A 22,721-nucleotide genomic window follows, 5' to 3' on the forward strand; every position below is an offset into this window, starting at 1 on the left:
GAGAAATTCTTCAACAACACAATCACCTGGTATTGACTACTATGATGTTTGTGACACGTAGTTTAATTATTAAACTTTTTATTGCACGCATGAACACAAACACACACACACACACACACACACACACAGAGTCTGTCTTAATATGACCGCATTCTCTCTAGTCCATGAGAGCCAGTCCTCCTGTGCAGGATAGCATTTCAAAAGACTCTGATGAATTCAAAGGCTTTTATGCTTACCACCAGTCCACTAAAAAGACTTTATTTTAAAATCACTTAAGATTATGTATTTATGTAAGTGTTCATCCTTAGTTATGATTTATTATAGTTGAATTTGGAACAGATTGCCAGAGATGGTCTTGACAGAACCAATTCTCAGTCAATATTCAAGCTCACTGCAAAAGAAGGCAGGAAGGGAAGAGGGGAGGAAGATTAGATGAATACATTTTAAATATAAGTCAGAAACTTTAATTCTTATTTCAGATATTCTGGAGCTTCACACTGAATTAGAACTAATGTTTTAGTGAAAGAAAATAATTAGAAGTATTACATGATTTTTAAAGAATGTCTTAAAAACTTGCCTGAACTGAATCTCAAAACCTTCCAATGTCAAAAATCTGTTGGTTCAACATTTAACAATGCAGTGGTTGCTCTTCAGTCAGTTCCCAAACCCAGACTATGCCTTCTGTTCAATGTGTTGTTTTAATTCAAAAGAGAAAGGAAGAAAAGACTATGGTCATTTAAAAGATCCAAATCCATTTTGGTAATAAATGGACAGAGGAGTAGAGTGCCTCCAGTTAGCAGAACATACTAGCATTTCTGATAGACACCATTTTCTCTTCTGATAGAGAAAAATCTAGGACATTTGGGTCCAGTAGGAAAAGCACACAAATAGTAAACATTAAGGTCTAGTTATCGGATTGGGGATGTAGCTCAGCTGACAAGTGCCTGCCTAACTTATATAAGGCCCTGGGTTTGATTCCCAGTACTACATAAAAGCAGACATGTTAGCACATGCCTGTAACCCAACACTCAGAAGATGGTGAAGTTCAGGGTCATCTTATTACAAAGTGAATTTAAAACAAGCCTGGACTAAATGAGACCTTGTTTCAAAATAAAATATAAATAAATTTAGAAGATCTGGTTCCAACTTCCCCACTAATTGTGGTAAATTACATGGATCAAGAATGATTCCTTGTCCAGAGAAAGAAAAAGGTAAAGATGTAAGCACAAGCTGTCAGAGTGGCACATAAGATGTTCAAAAATTAAAATCTGAAATTGTTGTAACATAACTTGTATGTTTGAGGATTATTTAAACCCATGTTTATTTTAGCAATATATTTAAGTAAATTTAAAAATACACTGAGAGATTGGGTGAGGTGGCTCACGCCTTTAGTCTCTGTACTTAGGAGGCAGAAGCAAGCAGATCTCTGTGAGTTCAGTGACAGTTTTGTCTACAAAACAAGCTCCAGAGCAGCCAGGATTAAAAAGTGTGAACCTGTCTCAAAACAAAACAGTAACAAAAGAACAAAGACCAATATACCAGGTTTTAAGAGTTTATATCTAGCAGGACTGACTGGGACCATGTGAAGATCACAGTAAGGTTTACTAGCAAACAAATTTAGAAGGGGTAAGGAAATGAACCTGATAGACATTCTTTCCTTAATGGGCATTACGAAGTAAACAGAGGGGTTGGAGAGATGGCTCTTCCAGAGGTCCGGAGTTCAATTCCCAGCACCCGCATGGTGACTCACAAGCACCCATAATGAGATCTGGTGCCCTCTTCTGGCCTGCAGGCAGAATACTACATACATAATTAAATAAAATCTTTAAAAAAAAGTAGATAGAGCCTTAATTCATAATGATGGTAGGTTTTTCTTTGTGGGGGACAGGGAGGGGAAACTGGATATCAAACACAGGGCCTTACACAAGTACTACAATTATGAATTTTAATAAAATGTATTGTTTTAATAGCAAAAAACATAGATGGAACAATAACATGCAACCTAACAGTTTTAGGTGAATACAAAATGTTCCTACTTGGCTGATGACTTCATAACACAGGGCCTGGTTTACCTTCATTTAGTTGGGTTGTCAACTTATAGATGTAAAAGGAAAAAAAAAAAACCAACCACACAGCTTCAGGGAGTCAGACTTCTGGCAAAAGAACACATGTAATGTGCCGAGGTTTGAAGGAATCCCAGTGAAGCTCCAGACCATTGTGCTCAGTGTAAATATGGAGTCGAGTCACTGGAATTACATTTTGCCGTATCAGGAAATACACAGCAGCAGGCTGTAAGAGTTGACTGGAGAGAACTTTCTTGACCTTCTCTTGGAGATGCTGATGTTACCATCTTTAAGTTCTTGTCCAGTCTTTCCTGTTTCAGTATGCTAAAGCATAATGTCCTTGATGGAAAAAGCCAGCAAAGCAGCTAAGGGTCTAAAAGGTGTAGACAGAGTACCTCTTCTTCAAACTCGAACTCGAGAGAGAACACACCTTTAGTGTTGTTGTAATACACCTTAGAGCCATCACTACAGAGTTGTTGGATTATTTGTTTCACAGTATTAGAGATATCAGCAGTGCATGTTGGTCCTAAGTGCATACATTAAATCTCACCACTTTTTAATCTTTTAATTCTGACATTGACAATAATATAATGAAGTCTACACGAAGAATACTTGAAAAGCCAAACTTCTCCCCTCTTCTTAAAGTTCCTCCTGGATCACTGGGCCACAGTTGACTTGACAGCTTATAGGCCATGTGATAACTGCAGGTCCATGGGTATTTTGAAAGCCTTCATTTTCACTGATTCTGAGCAGAAAAACCCTTGAGAAAACCTCTAGAATAATTAAACTGTAAGACACAACATTTAGTGAAGAAACACATCCAGAATCTTTAAGTTCTTTGTTCCAGTGAGTTGTATGTATGAAAGAAAATTCAGAATCTCAACGTTCTTTTCACCAGTGAGTAGTGTGTTTAAAAAAAAAAAACACACAAACAAAAAACCAGACAGGACGAAAAAGATCTAAATTTTTGTCTGAATGTGACTACCAAAGCAAAACAAACAAAACAAAACAAAACAAAAAACACCTCACAATCCTTCTGAGATTGGATTATTATTTGATTCTTACAAGGAGAATTGCTAAAGACTGTGCTATCTGTCAGTGCTCATTTGTAATATAAATCTTATTTTTTCATAGATTTTTCTAAAGAGTAACATGAGATGGTCTTATTTAGTAGTAAAATTTTGCACTAATGATTTTAATACAAAAGTTTATTTGGGAGAAACAAAATTAGTCAGAAAATATTTTAATAAGACAGCATTAATCCCAAATGTATGAATGAGATGAAACAGCAGGATACGAGAAGTCACAGAAAACTAGCACGAGACTATTTTCTCTGCTATAATTATCAGGTGGAGGATTTACCTGAAAATTATATACAGCCTACAAGTGCAGACAGGCACACACACAGAACAAATGTTATACTTTACACCTTGGCTAAGTAAAACCTTTCTTGCATGATGCTAATTAAGCCTCCTGAAGACAGCAAGGTGTTCCTAGAAGAAATCAAGGGTCCAAACTTTGGTTCCTTGTTCTTTTTGGGTTTGTTTTGCTGCAGAAGGGGGCTTGCAGGGTGGGAATGAAAACTGTCAAACAAAGCTTAAGTTGAAGCGGTGAAGAGATGTATTTTAAAGTTTGATATTTATTTACCTTTCAGCTTACTGGGTAAATGTGGATATAGCCACTGTCACACTGCCCCAACAATAAAGGGCCAAAATTCTCACTAACAATGAAATAATTAAAGGGCAGTACTAGGCCCGTGCCCCACTCATATTTAAATAGTTAATCCTACTTTACATGAACTTGACTCTATGACAAAGAAAGGCCTGGGTACTTTAAGGTTTTATAGATTATATGATGGGAGGAGTTTCAGGAGTAATGCTTTTGGATTTACCAGCACAATGATGGATGTGAGGACTACAGCAGGTGTGGCAACACTGTTCTAAAGTCGGTTTGGAGCTTCTGGGATCCTTAGGATAATCCAAACAGTGTGAAATGGCTACAAGTGAAATCAACAACTTTCTAGGAATTGTGGGCAAGACGAAGCTAGGAAGAATGGACTGGCTTGTTAAGGTCAACATTCTATGCTATTTTACAGAAACTCAGGGCACTTTAGCCAACTCTTCACATAGATTAAATTGCTTAGGCTTACCTCAATTCTAGGTAGAGAGTGGATCCCCACCCCAGACTAGCAATGTAACATGGTGTAATGGTTAGTTTTATCAACTTGAGAAAATTTAGAATCGCTCAGGGAAGAGTGATTTTTTTTTTCAGTGAAGGTATGTCTAGATCAGTTTGACCAATGGACACATCTATAGGGGAGTATTTATATTGCATTAACTGATGCAGGAAGACCCAGCCTAAAAGTGGGTAGCACCACTCCCTGAGTTTGTATGCTGAGGTGTGTAAAACTGGAGAAAGATAGCTGGGTATAACATGCATGATTCATTCCTTCCCCTCTGCTTCCTGACTATGATGAAATATTGACAGCTGTCACAAGCACGCTAAGTCCTCCAAATGACGGATGGGCTGTAACTTGGAACCATGAGCAAAAATAAACCCTTTTTCCTAGGTTGTTTTTGTCAAGTTATTTTAACTAGATGGTAGTAACATTAATTCGCCTAGAAGCAAATCACAGACTAGTCAAGAGGTCCAAGAACAGTGGCTTCTCAATCAGCATGGTTTCACAGACGGAGTATTGTTTCACAGCTGACATCTCATCCTACACATATGGAAGCAAATCTAGTTAACTTAAAAAATGCTCATGCGCCAGAAAACTAAGGCTGCTTCCAAATGAGACATTTGCTACTAATCAGATGAAAAAACATACACACGCACACCTTCATTCCTGCTCTATTATACTTCAATAACTTTTAGTAAGATTACCAACCTAAGTATACAAAGTATAAGAACCAAAAGTATATTAGCCCCCAAATTTGTAGATTTTATTTGTTCATAAAATATCTCATTGGGGAAAATTAGCAGAATATTTTGTCCTTTATGGTGAGACTGATAAATTTTCTCTATTCCACTCCAATAAGCAGAATAACATTATCCAGTTGTGTGGAACATTTTGCCTTCTCAAGAGGAAAGCCTATGTTGGGACTTCCTATTTTTCTTTTGGTTTAACAATGGTTCTTTAACAGACTTACCATATCCAGCATTGACCCACCCCAATTCTTTCTGATCCCAACATTACAATCAAGCCTTTGCACATCCAGAGACTCCTCAAATCTGCCTGTCTCAACCTCGGCTTTTCTAGGCTCTCCTCACTACTCTCACGTTCTCCTACCATTCTTTCAGAGAAGTTTGCCTTTAGATAGTTTCAAATTATAGGAAACCAGGCAACACCAAGCTCTCTCCAGTTCAGATCATCTTCCTATTCTCCAAAAAGACAAGAAGAAAACAGGGTAGAGGCCATACAGGGGTAACAAAAGCTAGCTGTCCTTCCAATCTTACAATCCACCATTCTTTCTCTGCTTTTCATCCATTACTTAGCACTGAGGTCATCACACTGACCATAATCTCACTATTTGCCATCCATTGAACACTACCCTGTTCTTTGTCGTGAAATCCCCTTCCACATCACTCACACCACAGGTTGACAGGAAATGCTTTACTGGCCTCCTCTTGACTATAAGATTATGTAGTCCTGACTGTCCTGAAACTGACTATGGAGATCAGACTGGCCTTCTCTAAAGGAAACCTCATCTCACAAATTTTCTTCCTCAGCTTGGGGCACACCTGTAAAGCCAACACTCCAGAGGCCGAGATAAAGAGAGGATGGTGAATTTGAAGCCAGCCTGGGATACATCATATGACCCTGTCTTTTAGAAAATGGAGATGGGGAGAGAAGTTGAAGATGTAGCCCTCAATTGGGAAAGCGTGAAACCCTAGGTATGGTGACACATGCCTATAAATCCCAGGACTCAGAAATCAGAAGATGGAGGCAGAAGGATCAGAAATACTGGGTTATACTAAGTGACATATTGACTTTGAGTCCATCTGGAATAATAACAATAATTAATAATCTTATAGTCAAGAGGAGGTTGGTATAGTATTTTCTCTTAGACTATGTTGTGAGTGATATGGAAGGTGATTCAATAATTTTTAGATTTCACACCAAAAAACAGGGTGGTATTCAGTGAATGACAACAAAAAAATCCTATATTTTTGGTTTGGTTTTATTTAAAATCTAGCTTGTCATAAGAGGAGACCCACACCCAAGCATTAGGTGGGGCTTGTGGAACTCCACTACAGGTAGAGGAGGAAGGATTGTAGGAGCCAGAGCTGTCAAGGACACCAGGAGAACATGGCCCACAGAATCAACTAAGCAGGACCCATAGAGGCTCACAGAGACTGAAGTGGCAATAACAGAACCTGCGTGTTCTGCATACATGCCATGGTTATTTAGCTTTGAGTGTTTGTGAAATTTCTAACAGTGGGAGTGGGGGTGTCTCTGATGACTCTTTTTGCCTGCTCTTGGACTGAGTTCCTCGTCCAGCCTTGATACAAGGGTATGTGCCTATTCTTACTTACTGCATCTTGTTATGCCACGTCCAGATAATATTACTTGGAGGCCTGCTCTTTTCTGAAGGGAAATGGAGGAACAGTGGATCTGGGGAAGGGTGGGGTTCAAGGACTGAAGGGTAGGGAGGTTGCAGTTGGGATGTCATTGTATGAGAAAATATATATATTTTTTTTTTAAAAAAAATAGCTCCTATTTTGGACCATTTCATGCAATTTGGGTTTTAACAGGTCACTAAAGACCTAGCCAAACATAGTCTAGTCCAATTTGCACTGGCCAACAATGGCATCCTGAAACTGGATTCTAATTTGTCCTAACTTCAATTTAATCTTCTTAAAATGCTACATGTTGCTATGCCATGCCCAAACTCTACAGCACACACCCCCACCATAATGAGTTAATTACACTTCTCTTCCTCATTTCCCGGGGTTTAGCTATTTGGACTTAAACCTCAGTTATGTCTATTTCCTGGTCCCTTTACTGCACCAACTTTTCCTTTTCACTGAAATGTAAGTCCTCTTCAAAAGTAACAACATCCCACTTTTTATAAAACCTTCTTCATCAGCTCAAAAAGATGCTCATTTTCAAGCTCCTGTTGTTTTACTTTGAAATTTGGCACAGTGTTTGGCTTACTCACTAAACAGGTTTATGGGAATATTTGCAAACACTACAGCTGTTTACCCAGTTCAAGGAGGCACAGAGTGAGTGTCCATTCAGAAAGGGAGAGAGATGGCACTAACAGCAGGTGTGCCGGCTTATCACCAGATATGTGACTTTGTCTATTTCAGAGAATAGAGATTATTTCTTTTCATTTAAAAAAGGCAACTATATTTTCATCTTTTAAGAAAACTAAACAAAATTGAGAAAATTTCATGATCAAAAAAAAATCTAAAATCTTACAAACCAACACAAGTCCCCACCCCCATGTTTACATAAACATAACAGTGCTCAACTTTGTGGGATTTCAAATATTTCTACAATTCTTTCCTTTCTCTGGGCTTTTTGCAGAATTTGTGTCTGGCTGTACCTCCCTATGAACTTGTGACAGAACAGAAGAAAGTTCTGTCAGTTTTGAAGGTACGTGGAATACCATACAAATAAACTATGTCAGTACAAGTATGCACAGACAAAAATGCATTAAAGTTGCTTAATTCAAAGAAACGTATATTACATTTGCAGGACGCTGAAACATGAGTATATAAAATAGAACAATGAATATGTCTTTTCTATTTTTTTTTAAAATCCTTCCAAATCAGTACACATTTTAGAACTTAGGTATCAGTATTAACACTCTGCCATTCTTAGAGCAGTTAATGGAATGAATCTAATGAACTAACAGAATGAGTCTGGAATGTTATGGCTGTTGTGATTAAGAGTATCAAAGGTCAACCTTTGATATAAATAAAAATAATGTGAAATAAATCTTCCACTAGATTGGTGTCTGTATGTTTTATTCAACCTTTTATCCCTCAAGATCTAGCTCAGGTCACTTTATAGAACAAAAATAACGCTTTGCTGAAACATGAGGGAGAATGTGCCAAAGTACCACCTGAAAAATACAAAATGTTGAATGAAATCATTATTAATCAAAATTTTTCTACTGGAATCTTTGAGAAAATAAAAGCGCACTTCTCATCCCAGAGCTAAAAGACAGCTGGAGCAGTACTCTATTTCCCTCAGAGGATAAAGGCATTTGAAGGCAGTCATTTCTTAGTATTTGAAACCATTTGGAGAGGGAGAATGTAACCAAACTCTATCAATCTAGTAACTATGGATCTTCTTTAGAAAAACAACAAATGTAAGTTCATGCACATAAACCCACCATTTCACATATACCTTCCAAGAGTTTGGGACTCCGGGTTAAAAATCCCTGTGTTAAGGAAAAGACTAATTACTTTATAATGGTCAAAGAAGTGAAATTAATAGTATCCTATCTAGTGTAAAATTCATCACACAAGAATGTATTGACAAACCCGAAAGTCTTAGAACTCCTCATTCTTTCCACCATTTTGTTAAATTTGCTTACCATATTAAAATGGTACTTTTATGTACCATATAATTTCTTCCATGCTTTAGTATAAATCATGATATTAAAGACTTCTAAAATACATATTAAATAAAAATGTGAGGGTTTATAAGGTCTAGAAATTAAAAAAAAAAACAGAAAACAACTTTAAGTTTTTAACATAAGCTATAATGCTGAATTTTAATTGCCCAGGAAGCATTTCCTGATTTCATAGCTATGTCGGAGGAAAATGGGGAGAGAGTAGGCAGGAAGGAGACAGTCTTGGACACTTATCAGGGATTATGGGCAAGTCTGGGAAAACTTTGGACAAATTTTCTGTACAAATTTCAAATGAAAAAGAACAGAGAAAGCTAAGGAAAGCAGCTCTGCTCAGCAGCACCCCTCACAACACAAAGAAGTGAGTGAAGACAGCCAGTCACTCTCTGTGGCCTTGTAAGGAAACAGAGCCAATGGAAGGCTCACTTGAAAGTTGGAGAAAGCTAAGATCTAGAAAGCATCATTACCAGGAGCCAGATTTCCAACCCCACAGCATACATAGCAAAGTCATAATTGAATTAAGGTATGTTTAAAAGTAATATACTGGGATTTTCTAAGCCAGTAGCTTTCTTATAATGTTGCAGCTTTCTTATAATGTTGCTATAAATTTACTTTTAAATGCAAGCTAGAAATTAATATTTATGTTGAACTCTTAAAAACACAAATTAGATGAGTAGAGAATTGGTCAATTCTATGACCTCAACCAATTAAAAAAAAACTAAAAATAAATTTTCACTTTACTCCACTATACCTCAGGATGAAGTAATTTATTTTGTTATATGTAACAGGAAGTCACCATATTTTATATTGAAAAGTAACCCCAAAACTGCCAATGCTATATAACATTGGCAACATCTTCAAATAAGATGTTTTATTATTATTATGTTAAATGTTTAGATTTAACATAATAGTTTGATTTATTTTTGGTATTCACAATACTTTTTCTTTTTAAAAAACAAATTAAGGCATACTTTTTAAACTTTTTTTTTTTTTAACTCTCAAGAGGCTTGATTTTCTTTTTCTCCCCAGAGGCATTTATGGTGATTATTTTTTAAATTAGCTTTTGTCCACTGCACAGAACTAAGTTCAGTTTATTTTTTATTATCATTTTTTGAGACTATTTCAAGAAGCTTTGCATTATCAAAAACATCACTTTACATTATGCCTTTATAAAGTACTCAGTCCATTGTTCTTTGATTATCTAAGGTCATCTATTACAACTTATATGGTCTCATTTTATAGGACACCCAACTTCTCTCCTCTACTGTAAGCTTTATTCTGGCCAGGTACTTTCATCACATGTCAGTTATTTAACAATGAAATTTCCAAACAGACCTAGAACTACTGTTTGCGCTCAATAAAAATGTTACACTGCTATGGCTACTACTTACATACAATGTTTACCCCATGTTCAAGTTTCTAATAAGTCAACTACAAGTTGAAAATCTGTTTTTGAGGCATTTCCTGGTATACTAGGCAGTGCATGAGAAAAGAGATTATATTGCATTTAGGCCATAATAATTACCTTTTAACCATCTATGTAGAATTAACAACCATCCAAAAAGAAAAGTGCAAATGTGCAAATGAAGAAGAACAAAACAGTTTGTATACATGTAATGCATAATATATGATATAAATCTAGGCAACTAAAAACAATGGCTGACAACATCTTTCTGAGCATTGTAGACACCACCAGATTTTCTTTGTATGTATTCTTTCTTTTCAAAGACTCAAAGAATGCAATAAACATTATCTTAATGTTTCAAAAATTTCAGGAGTAGATTAGAATATTACCATTTTTTTTCACAAACCAAAAAACAAAGAACTATCATTACTTTTGTATTATTTCCAATAATAGAATAAGGTCTAGCTAATCTCCTCTGGGATCTTAATTAGTACTGTAAGTTTATTTGTATGAGTTAAAAATAGTATCACTCATGAGAAACAATGTCAAAATTATTATGCTATTAAATTATGTTAAAGGCCTAATGAAGAAATACTTTAGCAACTATGAGGTACACGCTAGTTGTAGGCATGAGGAACGTTTATATTGGCTCTTTTGGGTGTATACATTAAATGCAAAATCAGAAAGAAACCATGCAAAAATCCAGTTGCCCATGCAAGCACCCCAGAGTCTAATCCTCTCCTTTCAGTTCTGTTGTCAGGCCACAGTAGTGTGGAGACTTGTAGGCTGCTGTCCTTGTTGTAATGAATGGGAAGAGGCTGACAGTGGCATGGTCGAAACCTTCACCTCTTCTTCCCCTGTGGAAAAGTCAGTCATGGTCTAGTTACGGGTGACTAGATTTGTTAACAGTCCCTTTAAAAATGATTTCAATATTTGGAATATTGATACATATATAAAATACATGCTTATTAATTGGAATCTGGGTGTGAAACAAGACATGAATTTTTAAATATTAACTTAAGTACCTAAAACAAACTAAACACACCCTTATTTTAAGGTAAAATTAAATGTAATATTTGGATTACAAATGCACCACAAAAAGTAAATAAATAAAAAGAAAGAAAAGATTAAAGACCAGGAAAGCCATTCTTTTCCAAGCCAATTGGACCCTTATATAGATATTCCTTATCAGTAAGTACTAGTTTGAAAAAAAAAAATTAAGCCTTGACTTACAGGAGAAAAAACTGATTTTAAAAGAAGAGAATTATAAATTCGTGTTTCAAAGGCATAAGTTGTATATTAGGGAAAAAATAGATATAAACATTAATTGATAAAATTTAACATATAGCATCTGAAATTTACTATGGACTTTTCAAGTAATTAGAAAACAGTAAAACATTAACAGTACAATGATCCAATTGACTGAAAAGTAAGATGACTACATCTAGTCAGAAAACTATACATGAATGAGACCAGTTCTCCTAATTGTAATTGGTAATTATTTCACTACAGGTAACTTACTTTATGCATGACACAAACTCAATAGTCACTGTGAAAATAGTTACTATAAAAAGAAATTTTAAAGAAAAATGCTTTCTGGTAAGTAGAATTTGAATTAACAAAAACATGAAAAATCCAAAGCCTAAACAATTTCAAAAATTTTTGAGTAATACCGTGAAACAATACAGACTTACACTTACTAATGTTTACTTTTCCAAATAAGTTTCAGTATCATGTAATAAAACATTTTAGCAAAGAATTCTTTGAAAATAAATAAATAAATTCTTTGAAAAATAAATCTGCAAAATTACGCTTGGAAAGGCAGCCTAACTGACAAACTGTAGAAAGAGACTTTCAATCTATAAAACAGGTTATTTCAATTAGCAAACTCTTATATCCTCAAGTACATAACAGGAGACTGTGCCAAAGCAAATTTAAAATCCATTTCTTGGTGAGAACATCAGTACTAATAAGGACCTAAGCAAGAGACTGAGTCTCAAGTTAATAAGCACCATTCTACTTTCTTGTATTTGTTTTTTGTGGAACATACTCCTAACATGGGCCAATTTGTTTCATGAGGAAATACCACGGATTTAAAAAAAAAAATAAAAAGGATCTGCGAGTATGCGAGAGCAAAAGTCAATTACGGGAGAAAGCCAGGTGCAGCACATGCCAGTGGTCTTCAATTGTGAAGGAGAGCATCAGTGTTGCATCACAGAACCACTTCCATTACTGATTTTGAGATCTGGGCTGTGACCCTAGCTTGATACTAACTGAACATGCAACCTTAACTTATTTAAGTTTGTTGGAGTACAGTCTTGACAATCATAAAATGAAGGAACTGGACAAAGAGAGTCACTTTTTAGAACAAACATACACAGTTTCAATAATAAAAAATATCTAAATGAATCCCTTCTCCTTATTTACTAATAAAACTGCTCAACAGGAAAATTTCAATTATCTTCTGGACTTAGCAAACCAGATTCACATGCCCAGAAAACACTGCTAAAAAAACTTAAGTACCGAAAGAAATAGCCAATTTAAAGCACAAAAATATTTTCAGTGAAACAAAGGAATGGAAACTGAATTTCTGTCACACCTCTGGCAACTGTACTGCCCATGATAGGTTTCAGATATATCAGTGTTTTTATAATTAACTGAAACAAACAAAAATAAAAATTTAAATACAAACATATAGTAAACAGATAAGGCTTTTGCATGAAATGGTGGCTGTCAACTCTGATTTGCTCCTACAGGTCAGGATCCTATTTTTCTCATAGCTGAAGAACAAGTATATGTGTGTACCTTTCCTTCCTACAACTGAATTAGTTTGAAGACTATTTTAGGAGGCCCCACAAAGAGTGTGTAGTCTCCACTAGTGAAGCACTAACAAACAGCTGGGCTGAAAAGGCCACCATGATAAAGACTAGAGGACGCAAAGTTGAGTTCCTGGCAATCATCCAATTCAAACACTTCTGGGGAGTGAGAAGCAGGTAATTCCTAGGTAAACTGTTTCAAATTAGATGCATTTCAGATGTTTTCTTTTGTCATTTATCATGTTATTGAAAGTCCTAAATCATCTAGTTAACAGTTCTGTAACTATTCTAAGGCATCCTGAGACATCTGTCAAATACTGACTAGCTCTAACAGGATTCTAGTATGACTCTTAACAATTTTAATTATTTTTTTATAAATTAAAACTGTTTCTCTAATCTTCAGTACTTTAAAAATAATCCAATAACAAGTTTAGTTATGTCACCATTTAAATACCAAACAAAAATGCATAGCCAAGTATTAAAACTCTGGAATAACTTTCCCTACCCCACAGTGAATACAATAATGAGTCAGAATTAAAGTTGGTGACTTCATTTTTAGCATCTCTGAAAAAAGTTTTCAATGTTCTGTGGTTGAGTTTAGGCAAAGGGAGGGGGAAAAAACAAATGATAGAATTATAATTTAATGTTACATTTAAAAATTTAAAAATAAAGTTATGTATTTTAGGTGAAGATTCAAAAAAAAACTAAAACAAAAAGGTCTGCACTTAACAAATTAGAGATATCTCATTGCTGATATTCCAAAATATCTACTTGTTTGAAACATTTGGAAGTGTTCCTGGGTCCTAACGAACACTAACAACTCAGAAATAAGAACAGACAGCCTACAAAAAATAGACATGTAGTAAGTCAAACAAGGGAACCAAGTCTGTACAGCTAAAAACAAAAGTCCAATATCATGTACACTGATTCTCTACCAGAGTTCCTCATCTTGTCTATCTGATCCCTGCAATTTAAAAAAACACCTCTTGTTACAGAAGACAGTTCTGCTTACTCTAGTGGCACACAGTATCTGTCTCTATGCCTTTATTTAGGAGGTTTCCATCAACATAAAAGACCTTTCTCTTTTGCTGCTTACCCAAATTCAAGATACCATATTACAGATCAATTTCTCTTCTTCAAAAAATTCTCCAACAATGCTGAGCTACACTGTTTCTCAGATTTCAGGACCACACTTACATGTTAGTCACTTTCCCACTTTTAACTCAAGTACACTGTCAACTACCTGAAATAGCATCCGTTTTCTCTGCTTTTGTATTCCCCACATAACCTAATTGCACTGCTGGGCAAAAAGGACCTGAAATGTTAATCATAATTGGCTCGATATTTTTAAATGTTTGGCATATTTAAGAGGACCTTAACTTTTAACGTTAAGATCAGCTAAAAGGAAGAAATTAAAATGTCTTCTCTCTAAATTATTGAAACAAAGTAAACCCGAAAAAAATTACATTCCAGTATGCTATGTTGAATGGAAGAACAGGAAAAGGTATGTAGAAATTAAGAGTTAGTGGATATCACAAGGAAAGGACTGAAAAATGCTACTCTGGATTCCCTACAACCTAGTATGATTCAATGACCAAATACCATGAACCCCATCAAATGTACAAATCACTACAGCAGGTGTTCTCCAATAGGTTTAAAATAAGTTCACTGTTTCAACTGTTAAACCTTACTATATCCATAACAACAAAGACCTAGCTACTTGTTTAAAACATGAAATGCTGCTGGCTCTAAGGGAATGACTATTGATGGTTCTAAGTCCACCTGTCAACTTTCTGGAAACAAGAGCATGAGTGCCTTACTGGTGAAAGTATACTACTGTGTAATGACATTATGCCATGACATACCTTAAAGGTCATGGCAAGGGACAAAAACAATTGTATAAGTACACAACAGAGTAAGAAGTATTCTGTACTACTTGAAGAGAACCAGAAGGGAACAAACTTTTATGGCCCAGTGAAAACAGTTACTCAGAATGACTCCTTTCCAAGATACTTCATTTAAAACTGTATATAGGATCTTAAAGCCCCAAAATTCTGAAACCTTCAAGGGTAGCAATATAAAACCAGAAGTCCCCTGGCATCAAACTTGTATTACCTTATTCATCTAAATTTATTGTTCTCAAAAATAAAAACACAGTCAACTAATAAAATCTCTCCTAAACAATTTTCCACAAAAGTATGTCTGTGACATAATATGGTTATAAAGCATTGATAACTGAAGTTCTCAAATATTGTTAAATGCACATATGGCACAGTGATGTGTGCATGTATGTATCAGTCAAAACAAGCAATTGATACAGCAGTTAGAGTGGCTTTATCCCTCATGCTCTCATTAATTTTGATTTAAAAAAATTTAACCAATTTACTTTTAGAATATAACACAAGATATTTTTACTATGGTGTTGGCCTTTATAAAACCATAATTTCAGAGCCCAATTTTTCTTTTTCATTTTTGTGTTTACATATCATCTGAAGGTCTGGAAATTATCCTATTAAATACAATGCTTCCAAACAATAAGTAGGTATAATACTCCACCATCCTTATAAAGCTCCATATTACAAGGCATTCACTCAATCCAAAAAAAAAAAAGGTTAGAGATGTAATGTTTTTCATAGAAATTTCTAAGACTATTGTTTGCTCTTGTTACCCAGCAACCCTAACCACCCAGCAACCTGAAGATATTAATAACAGATATATTCTCAGAGGCTTTAAATGAACCTACCTGCTATTGGGATCCCTCCCAGACCTGTGTTGTGCTGTGGCGGGAGATTCAAGTCCAAGAAATTACTATTTGAGGTGGGGTTTGCTGTGTGGTTCAAGTGCATGATGCTATTGCGTGGAAAGGCCATCCAAGGATAGCGGGCTGCCTGGCCTGGAAAACCAAATGAATTATAAACTGCTCGGTGCTGCTGAAATTGAGGGAACCTCTGTGGCAAGACTGAAAAGGTACTATTAAGAGAGTTGGCATTTGTAGGTGCAGCAGAATGCAGGAATCCAGAGCCTGGACCTTTGGCGGTTGTAGTGTGTGAGGAGGAGTTCTGAAGAGATGTGGGAGACAGGGAAGGTTGATCTTGGACAGACAGTTCCTTCTCAATTAGGTCTGCTAAGGCTTTTCGAGTGACATCAAAGGGATCAAACCCCAAGTCATCTTCTGGCTGTTTAGAAGAACCAAAGCCAAACGCTGCTTGCCAGTCTGTAGATGATGATACTGGGATTGTTTCTGTTGAGAATAAAAATAGTGATGAACATAAAAAGTCCATCTTCACAGTGTACATTAAACATCCTACATTAAGTCAAACATGCTACAATAGAAAACAATCATATGTAAAATCACTAATTTCAGAGTACCTCATAAAACTGCAGCAGTAATTCACTGTTAAATTATGAAGTTAAAAAGCTGAATGATCTAGACTGATAGTGCTGATCAGAAGGAAAAATGCCTCGCTACACAGATTGCATCCCATCATTCATAGTTAAAACCAGCCAGCATGTTATTAAAAGTACTATCATCTAAAAGCTTCTAACTAGTAAGACTTATATACTAGGCTAAATTAAAATTCTAATTATATGTTTTTAATTGTATACATCACAGGTGCTATTGTGCCTATTAATTTATGCCATCTTTCAACCTAATAAAAAAATTTAAATGAGTAAAAAGAAAAATGGTGTGCTCTCTGCTTTCTAATCCCAAATGCTCTGCTTAGCCGTTCACCACACACTAAGACGGCCTGATTCTTCAGTCTAGTTTCATCTGAATGTGATGTAGTAAAAGACATCAAAGTTTCTGCAAGTGAACATAATTTCAAAAGGATAAATGCATAACTCTCATACAAATATAAACCATGTCAAAAAATTTTAAAGTAAAATAGCAGAAAGGGCAAAATTTAGTTTTTACTACTAAATAAATTACTTGTGAATTAGACAATTGGGTGAAGATCCTAAATTGTATTACATAAGCATAAATCTGACTTAAAAAGTTGAGTCCTAAGTTACTACCAAAGCAATTGTTTTTTAGCTTCTATTCTACACCCCCCCCCCCCCCCGGTTTGGGTTTTGAGACAGGGTTTCTCTATGTACCCTGGCTGTCCTGGAACTCAACAGATCCAGCCTGTCTCTCTGCAAGGATTAAAAGTGTGTGCCACCACGCTCAGCCACACAGTGAGTTTTTAATTTGAGAAAATAACCTAACAAATGACTTCTAGATAAATCTGTTCTACAACACTGTAATTTCTAGGCAACACAATATCTAATACCACGTTGTGTGGGAGCGCCTTTATTTGCTAATTACTTTAGACTGGACATTTAGCCTATGTTCCTTGCTTGATGTTTTTCATGCTGGTTGTAGTTCTAGTTTTAATGCATGTTTTTTGCTTCATCTTTTCCCTGGACAATACTTGATATTTGTTCTTACTGTATATGGTTTTGTATTAGGCTTAGAACCCTTTATTTAGATAAAAGGGGGATGTACTATGGGAACTCCATCAGTCAATAGCCTTTCTGATACTGGCCCATTTGGGTGTGGTCTGAGGAACTATAAGAGCAAATGAAAAAGCATGTGGTCCTAGAGCCCACAGAGGACCATGGATCTCTACCCTTATGGTAAGTTTTCCCAAAAGAATAAACCTTTGTTATACTCCACTTCAGGCTATTGTGGACCTCTTAATATGCCTACACCATGTAGTTTAAATAATTTACATTTTTTAAAAAAGAAAGTTGTTAGAAAACAAGACAGAAGTATATCAACCAAATTGTATCCCAACGATTTGTCAATTTCTATGAGTCTGATTACTAATTACATACCTGACGTGAAGAGGCTCTGTGGTTCTGGAGCTGTAGGCCAATCACTGGGTGTCTGTGGAGAGCTGGGAAAAGGAGGAAGCCCACTTGGTATAGGGTTGGGGTGGCGAAAATTGTCTGAGAATAATGACTGTGACTCTGTTACTGCCCCTTCAAAAGGAGATCGTGCACTGTGATTGGATGAACTGATGGGGATGACAGGATTGGATTTTGATAAACCAGGTGGTGGTGAAGGCGTATCACTGTTAGATATCTAAAAAAAAAGAGGAAGAAGTCAAGGTAAGTTTGTATCTTAATAAACCACAATTTTAAACATCTGCAATAAATGGTTTCTAACAGTGGTCTTCGAGCCAGAGCACCTGACTTCTGAATCAAAGTGTGGAATTTGAGAAAAGCAAGCAATTCATTAATTTATACATGTACTTAAAAAAAGAGTTCCTGAAAAGACTAAGCCAGTCTCATCTTCTTTTACACTTTTTCTTCTTGTACTTTCCAACTCCCCAAAACCCCTTCCAAATGAGTGATGTCTAGGATTCCATTATATAGCTCAAGAGCAATTGCTCAAGAGTAAAAACCTTTAAAGAGTAACAATAAATGATCAGGAATGCTCAAACTGGTAATAAGAGAATGACTGGCTCCAACGACAATACGCAAAATCGTCCTTTTGCAAATTAGATGATTTTAAGTATTTTAGGTTATTTAGAAAGATTTTATTTATTATTTATACAGTGTCTGGCTGCACCTATGGCCTTCATGCCAAAAAAAAAAAAAAAAAAAAAAGCCACCAGATCCCTTCATAGATGGCTGTGAGCCACCATGTGGTTGCTGAGAACTGAACTCAGGACCTCTGGAAGAACAACCCTTATTCTTAACCTCTGAGCCATCTCTCCAGCCCCGGTATTAGTTTTTAGTTAATATAAAGGGAGATCTAACCAAGCTTTTCTCAAATAATCATTAAAAAATGATTCTGGAGTTAGAAGTGTAGTCATGGCTAGGACCCTGTACTCAAACCTCAGCATCAAAAGCAAAAATAACAACAACCAACTAATCAAACAAACAAAAAGAAAAAAAGAAAACCCCATGCTTATTCGAAGATGAAATCCTAATTGACTCTGAGGATCTTCCAGTCCCTGTCCTTCCAATGTTGGGTTTACAGATATATACTACAGTGCTCAGTTCTTATGTGAGTACCTAGGGTAGATTCAGGCCTTACGAGCCTTACATTTATCTATGAGAAGTATAATGCATTAAGATACAAATGTGTGAAAGCAATAGAAAAAGGTATATTATATTCCAAGAAGAAAAGAGAATGATGGGCCGGGCGATGGTGGCGCACGCCTTTAATCCCAGCACTCGGGAGGCAGAGGCAGGCGGATCTCTGTGAGTTCGAGACCAGCCTGGTCTACAGAGCTAGTTCCAGGACAGGCTCCAAAGCCACAGAGAAACCCTGTCTCGAAAAACAAAAAACAAAAAACAAAAAAAAAGAAAAAAGAAAAAAGAAAAGAGAATGATGCAAAATTTCTAACTGTTGAAAGTATTTTCTAAAACAGAATTTTCTAAATCTAGTATCAAAACAAGAGGTGAACAAAATATGATGATGAGTACAAAATCTTATGATTCTTAGATATATCTGAAAAATAGTATAGTATTTTGGTTGAGTAAACTGTTAGGCATGTTAGATATGTATGTAAGTCCAGCCCTTCCGAGGTTTACGTAAAGAGAATCAGAAACTCAAGGCAACTGTCAGCCTTATTTACAAAACCAGCTTGTAAGAGGACCCTGTCTAAAATAAAAGAGAAAGAAAAATGTCAAAACTGATTATATGCTAAAGATTAGAACTTGTAACTACTTGTAACAAAAAAATTTTAAGGTTTATTTTATGTGTATGAATATGTATCTTTCCTGTGTGTATGTATATGCATCACATGTGTGCATGGTATCCACAGAGGTCAAAAGAGAACATTGGATCCCCAGGAACTAGAGGTAGGATGGTCATGAGCCACCATATTGGTACTGGGAATCAAAAAACCTGGGTCCTCTGCAAAAGCATCCAGACCCAATTACTTTTAGCTCATTTAAAAAAAAATTATGTATGCTGGGCGGTGGTGGTACATACTTTTAATCCCAGCACTTGGGAGGCAGGTGGATCTCTGTGAGTTCAAGGCCAGCCTGGTCAACTGAATGAGTTCCAGAACAGCCAGAGCTGACACACCTGTCTCAAACCTTAAAAAAAAACTTAAAAAAAAAAAAAGTCAACTCAAAATATACAAAGGCTATTTTAAATAATCTGTAACTAAAAACTTTAAAAAAATACTGCAATTTAGTTTTATCAGTTTTTTTTTTACCTATCTTGTGGGAAAATGGCCATTCTTTACACAAGAGATTAAAAATACACTAATTTTACCAATATACAAAGATGTATGGAGAGCCAGAAAAATGACTCAGTAAAAGTACTTGTTCCACAAACATGAGAACCTGAATCTTCAGTGCTCACATAAAAAAGCCAGGTGTGGAGGCACATGTCTATAACCCAGTGCTGGGAAGGCCAAGACATGTTAAACCCCAAGAGCACAGCTGGCTAGTTAGGCTAGCCATGGTTAAGCTCCAGGTTCCGTGAAAGACCCCACTATGAAAAACAAATCAAAAAATTAAGGTGAATGGGGCCAGAAAGATGCCCTAGTAGATAAATATGCCTGCCATCCTGAGCTTGATCCCCAGGATTCACATGGCAGGAGGAGACACCTGACTCCCACAAGTTGTCACCCCAACTCCACTCGTGAGTTGTGAACATACCCCCACATACTGTGTGTGTGTGTGTGTGTGTGTGTGTGTGTGTGTGTGTGTGTGTATGCAAGCCAATGAGCTGTCCAACACTGTCTATTAAAATGAGTGAAGGCCTGGCTATGAGAGCAAACTTGGTGTTTTCTTATTTATTATTAAGCTCTGTGGGGGGCTATTTGCCAAGGCTCAAAGGGCTAAAAACTGGACTAAACCGGCTATCTGAGAATGAAGTCTATCACTTCTCCAAATTGAGTCAAGGGAGCTGCTAGCAACAGCCTGTGAGACAAGAGGACGTGAACGAGTCAGACTTTTTTTTTTGTCTATATTTTTATTTATTTATTTATTAAAGATTTCTGCCTCGTCCCCGCCACCGCCTCCCATTTCCCTCCCCCTCCCCCAATCAAGTCCCCCTCCCTCATCTGCCCAAAGAGCAATTAGGGTTCCCTGACCTGTGGGAAGTCCAAGGACCACCCACCTCCATCCAGGTCTAGTAAGGTGAGCATCCAAACTACCTAGGCTCCCACAAAGACAGTACGTGCAGTAGGATCAAAAACCCATTGCCATTGTTCTTGAGTTCTCAGTAGTCCTCATTGTCCGCTAAGTTCAGCGAGTCCGGTTTTATCCCATGCTTTTTAGACCCAGGTCAGCTGGCCTTGGTGAGTTCCCGATAGAACATCCCCATTGTCTCAGTGTGTGGGTGCACCCCTCGCGGTCCTGAGTTCCTTGCTTGTGCTCTCTCTCCTTGTGCTCCTGATTTGGACCTTGAGATTTCAGTTTGGTGCTCCAATGTGGGTCTCTGTCTCTGTCTCCTTTCATCACCTGATGAAGGTTAATATTTAGGAGGATGCCTATATGTTTTTCTTTGGGTTCACCTTCTTATTTAGCTTCTCTAGGATCACGAATTATAGGCTCAATGTCCTTTATTTATGGCTAGAAACCAAATATGAGTGAGTACATCCCGTGTTCCTCTTTTTGGGTCTGGCTTACCTCACACTCAGGATAGTGTTTTCTATTTCCATCCATTTGTATGCAAAATTCAAGAAGTCCTTGTTTTTTTACTGCTGAGTAGTACTCTAATATGTATATATTCCATACTTTCTCCATCCATTCTTCCATTGAAGGGCATCTCAGTTGTTTCTAGGTTCTGGCTATTACAAACAATGCTGCTATGAACATAGTAGAGCATATACTTTTGTTGTATGTTAGGGCCTCTCTTGGGTATATTCCCAAGAGTGGTATTGCTGGGTCCAGGGGTAGGTTGATCCCGAATTTCCTGAGAAACCAAAACACTGATTACAAAAGTGGTTGCACAAGTTTGCATTCCCACCAGCAATGGATGAGTGTACCCCTTTCTCCACAACCTCTCCAGCAAAGGCTATCATTGATGTTTTTGATTTTAGCCATTCTGACAGGTGTAAGATGGTATCTTAAAGTTGTCTTGATTTGCATTTCCCTGATCACTAAGGAAGTTGAGCATGATCTTAAGTGTCTTTTGGGCATTTGAACTTCTTCTGTTGAGAATTCTCTGTTCAGATCAGTGCCCCATTTTTTAATTGAGTTGATTAGCATTTTAAAGTCTAGTTTCTTGAGTTCTTTATATATTTTGGAGATCAGCCCTTTGTCAGTTGCAGGGTTGGTGAAGAACTTCTCCCAGTCAGTGGGTTGCCTTTTTGTCTTAGTGACAGTGTCCTTTGCTTTACAGAAGCTTCTCAGTCTCAGGAGGTCCCATTTATTCAATGAGGCCCTTAGTGACTGTGCTGCTGGGGTTATATGTAGGAAGTGGTCTCCTGTGCTCATGTGTTGTAGAGTACTTCCCACTTTCTCTTCTATCAGGTTCAGTGAGTTCAGGCTGATATTGAGGTCTCTAATCCATTTGGACTTGAGTTTTGTGCATGGTGATAGATATGGATCTATTTTCATTCTTCTACAGATTGACATCCAATTTTGCCAGCACAATTTGTTGAAGATGCTCTCTTTTTTCCATTGTATACTTTTTTCCTTTATCGAAAATCAGGTGTTCATAGGTTTGTGGGTTAAAGTCAGGGTCTTCTATTCGATTCCATTGGTCGACTTCTCTGTTTTTATCCCAATACCAAGCTGTTTTCAATACTGTAGCTCTGTAATAGAGTTTGAAGTCAGGGATGGTAATGCCCCTAGACGATCCTTTATTGTATAAGATTGTTTTGGCTATCCTGGGTTTTTTGTTTTTCCATATAAAGTTGATTATTGTCTTCTCCAGATCTGTGAAGAA

The 22,721-nt window shown here is 36.6% G+C and overlaps 1 protein-coding gene across 8 annotated transcripts in view; it reads right to left on the bottom strand.

Moving 5' to 3' along the window:
- Positions 1–22,721, bottom strand: part of Cnot4 (CCR4-NOT transcription complex subunit 4) — a 106,867-nt gene that overhangs the window by 13,464 nt on the left and 70,682 nt on the right. For 6 of the 8 annotated variants that reach the window (XM_050148087.1, XM_050148089.1, XM_050148086.1 and 3 more), the window contains 2 exons: positions 17,693–17,942; positions 15,615–16,112 (listed from right to left, as the gene is read on the bottom strand). In XM_050148087.1, the coding sequence (XP_050004044.1) occupies positions 15,615–16,112; positions 17,693–17,942 (748 nt within the window). Of the gene's footprint in view, positions 1–236; positions 10,913–15,614; positions 16,113–17,692; positions 17,943–22,721 lie in introns of all 8 variants that reach the window. The other 2 variants (XR_007592848.1, XR_007592847.1) reach the window with 1 other exon arrangement.

This window comes from Alexandromys fortis, unplaced genomic scaffold (genome assembly GCF_014885135.2).
Source record: "Alexandromys fortis isolate MF-2015 unplaced genomic scaffold, M_Fortis_MF-2015_v1.1 scaffold_57, whole genome shotgun sequence".
Taxonomy (NCBI): Eukaryota; Metazoa; Chordata; class Mammalia; order Rodentia; family Cricetidae; genus Alexandromys; species Alexandromys fortis.